The sequence below is a fragment of the Elgaria multicarinata genome, chromosome 5 (genome assembly GCF_023053635.1).
Source record: "Elgaria multicarinata webbii isolate HBS135686 ecotype San Diego chromosome 5, rElgMul1.1.pri, whole genome shotgun sequence".
NCBI classification, from domain to species: Eukaryota; Metazoa; Chordata; class Lepidosauria; order Squamata; family Anguidae; genus Elgaria; species Elgaria multicarinata.
Window position 1 is genome coordinate 130976795 of NC_086175.1, and position 3933 is coordinate 130980727.

Here is a 3933-nt window from a genome sequence, read left to right on the forward strand (position 1 = left end):
TAATAATAATAATAATAATCTAGTTAAATAGAGGTGTAATTGTTAGATGGTTGCTTTTTTCAAGGGTAGGGGATCTTTACCTTACCTTCCACATCATTTAGATCTTACGGATTCCTGCGTAAGGACACCCTACTTTACAAAAAAGAAAAATAGAATATGCATATTTGTCTCATCCTCAGGATTCTCCCCCCTACGTGTAGAGTAAAACAGAATTCTAACTCCCATTAACTCTAGAAATGGAAAATGGAATATTAGAATCTCTACATACTCAAGTGTTATTCCCCCCCCCCTTTGAATCCGAAATTATGCCTATCTTAACGTTCGGTGCTCATTATTTCCTCTTCTCAGGTCTATCCCCAGCGTCTCACCATTCTCCCATCATGTCGGAGCCTATAACACTAAACGTTGGTGGGAAGTTGTACACAACCTCACTCTCCACCTTGACCAGTTTTCCAGACTCCATGCTGGGCGCCATGTTCAGTGGGAAGATGCCGACCAAGAGGGACAGCCAAGGCAACTGCTTCATTGACAGGGATGGGAAAGTCTTCCGCTATATCCTCAACTTCCTGCGCACCTCTCACCTGGACCTCCCTGAGGACTTCCAAGAAATGGGCTTGCTTCGACGGGAAGCCGATTTTTACCAGGTCCAACCGCTGATTGAGGCCTTGCAGGAGAAGGAGGTGGAGCTCTCCAAAGCGGAGAAGAACGCTATGCTCAATATCACCTTGGATCAGAGGACTCAGACGGTCCATTTCACGGTCCGGGAAGCTCCTCAGATCTACAGCTTGTCCTCTTCCAACATGGAAGTCTTCAACGCCCACATATTCAGCACCTCCAGTTTATTCCTGAAGCTCCTGGGCTCCAAACTCTACTTCTGTTTCAATGGCAACTTGTCATCAATATCCAGTTACTTGCAGGATCCCTATCATGTGACCTTAGATTGGGTTGCAAGTGTGGAAGGCCTGCCAGAAGAGGAATACACAAGGCAGAACCTAAAGAGATTGTGGGTACTGCCAGCCAGGAAGCAAATTAACAGTTTCCAGGTGTTTGTGGAGGAGGTACTGAAAATTGCCATGAGCGATGGCTTTTGTGTTGACTCCTCTCACCCGCACTCTTCAGATTTCATGAACAATAAGATTATCCGGCTAATTCGGTACAAGTAGGCGTCGTTTCCTTGGTCTCACTCCTCTGTAATAGTAACTGAAGTCATGTCTTGACATGAGCTACACTTCGGAGTCCACTCCACGAATCCTGTGCTAACCTGAATTACGAATCGCTAATTGGAAGTTACGTTTTCACTTAACAGACTAACCAGTGTATATGTTGAAACTCTCTAGAACAGGGATGTGCAATGAATCGGGATGTGGGTTGTATCGGGGACCACACAAAACCTCCCTTAGTATGACTCATGGAGATCTCTGGTTCCATGGAAACTGGTCGCCCTCTTTCCAAGAAGCAGCGTTAGGAAACCAGGAGCCTATTCTTACATGACTGTGTTGGCATTGGCAATGACATCAGCGTTGGGGGTCGGGGCGTCCTGGGCTTACGTACACTCCTTTTGCATGTTCGATGCTGTTGTGCCTAGCAGAGAAAAGGCAGAAATCATGGAAGCGAGAATTAAGGGAGGAGGGAGGTTGACAGCTACATCTCAGTATAAAATGGCCCCAAACCAGCATGAAGCTGTCCATATCTGCTCTGGCAGGTGGGGTGGGGTGAGATTAGCAATATTTAACAGTTTACACAGACTGGGAGTTGCAAGACGTTGCACTTTTGTCTAATGAAAGGTGACTTATTTTAACCTCCTTTTTCCTGCTGGAAAGAGAGACTTGTGCAATCTAATGTACCTAAAAGCTTACGAGCCTAAAACCATCGGGGAAGTATACATTTGTGCCTTGGCTAACTGTTTCTGAATGAAAGAGACTTTTGAACCGAGCAGGGCATGATAACCATTGGAGTTGATTCCCTGCACACCTAGGACACACAGGCTCTAGAACATAGATATAATATCGCTCAAGCACTTTGTCTTTATGGTGTGTGTGTGTGTGTGTGTGTGTGTGTGTTTTAAAAAATACTGTGAATGACCAGTTATCAAAGTCAGGAGAAGGAACAATGCAACCCCTGAGCATTTCAGACCACAGCTGAACTGCCTACAGGACAAAATGGGGCATGGCTCCATGGCCATAGGGGAATGGGATGCCCGTTTCACCTTTTCCCTGATTGTTTGATGGGTTTCACAGCTTTTGTGGACTTTTCCTCTTATTTTGAAAGGTTGAAATGCCTCCCCTAAGGATTGGTTACTGGCAGTCAGAGTTGTAAGGCTGCAATCCTAAACACGCTTACCTAAGAGTAAACTCCAGTGAACTCAGTGGTACTTACAGCTGAGTAAACAGTCATAGGACTGCACCGTTAGGGATTTACACTCCACCTTTCACGTAAGTCTTAAAGCAGCTAACCCCCAAAATAAATGAATCCCATAATAAAACAATAAAAGCAATAGAACCCACAAGAAAGTTGATTTTTTTCCAAAAGTGTGCTGTTAACTAAAGATTTGTGATTAATCAAAACAGCAGTGTTACTCGGGCGTGGATCCTGTGGCTAGGGCATCTCTCTCCAGGAAGGGGATGCTGCTAAAGATGGTAAATGGCACAGCAGGTTGCCGAAGCCACGAGCATCTAGCCGCCACGCTGGATCCAACAGCACCTCCAACCTGTGAATGTGGTCCTTAAATCAGAACAGGTTGAATCCCTCTTCCTTGGATTAATAAACCATGGCCTTGGCCCAGCCTTCTCCAACTTGGGGCTCTCCACGTGCAGTCGACTGCAACTCCCATCATCCCCAGCCTGCATGGGAGTTGTAGTCTGACACATTTGGAGGTGAACAGGTTGGGTAAAGGCTGTGTGAGCTGATGGCCCTTCTGTCTTGTCAGGACTGAGGTTGTTTATTAAGCCTCGTCTGGCCTGTTACTGACTCCAAGCTTCTGTTCATACAGATGACGGAGAATTCTGCAATGGAATTCAAACCGACCTGTGTATTCCAAGGCAGACCAGCTTTTCCCAAATCACACAGATTCCACAGACTTAGAGACCATTTTTTGTTGGTTGGTTGGTTTGTTTTACTTTCTGGAATTTTACTCAGACTTAGTGATTAAAAAAAATGCACATTTTTTTGGGGGGGGGGTTATATATTTGGGGGGGATTTGCGCATTTTTGTAAGCATGGATTTGCGCAAATATGAATTTGCACACATTCGGGCAATCAGAAAATATCTAATTCCATCAATGAGCTGAGGATGGATGTAAAGGCACCCAAACTCTCCGTCAAATGCAGGCAGAACAGATTTTACAAAATCCGTATATCTGTATCTGTTTAAGATGACCTTAGCTACACCTGGCTCTGATTCTATGGTGGCTTGACAAATGTCTACCTTCTCCCCAACCCCTATCATTTTTGTAGTCCAAAGCTAGCATTGAAAAGACAAAATACCAAGCCCCTGTTGGGCCACCATACATAACCTTGTTGGTTGTCTTCAGCTTTGTGTGGGTCATAAGACACACTTTAATTGTTTATACTAATGAGATAGCTGTAATGACCCCTGAGTCTTATTCTTATGTTGGCAAACCCATATTTGCGCCCATGAGTTGGTCCCAAAATGAAATCCAGTGATGGGGTTGACAAAGGAACAGCATTCTTTTTGACTCAAAGCCAAGGGAGCCTTCTATTTACTCCTGCTTTGGGCGTCTCGACCAGTTTCATTCTTCCATTTGTTTCCCTTCCTTGGCAGCATGTACGTCTGGAGCACGCTTCTCAAAAACCTCAAATGTTGCAACCAGTCTAGAGTAATTACACTGATTTATTTTATCCAGAGCACAGTTTCGTCATCTTTTGGGAGATATAACTCTGGGTTTTCACACATCCTCAGTGGTCATTTTCCAAT

General features: G+C 44.7%; 1 protein-coding gene across 1 annotated transcript; it reads left to right on the forward strand.

Moving 5' to 3' along the window:
• Positions 1-336: 336 nt before the first annotated feature.
• KCTD21 (potassium channel tetramerization domain containing 21) lies at positions 337-2222 on the forward strand. The gene has a single exon (XM_063127291.1). The coding sequence runs from the start codon at positions 381-383 to the stop codon at positions 1161-1163; it is 783 nt and encodes a 260-aa protein (XP_062983361.1). The 5' UTR covers positions 337-380; the 3' UTR covers positions 1164-2222.
• Positions 2223-3933: the final 1711 nt, after the last annotated feature.

Excerpts from the sequence above, each read along its gene's own strand:
- KCTD21 (XM_063127291.1), top strand. The coding sequence starts at position 381 with ATGTCGGAGCCTATAACACTAAACGTTGGTGGGAAGTTGTACACAACC.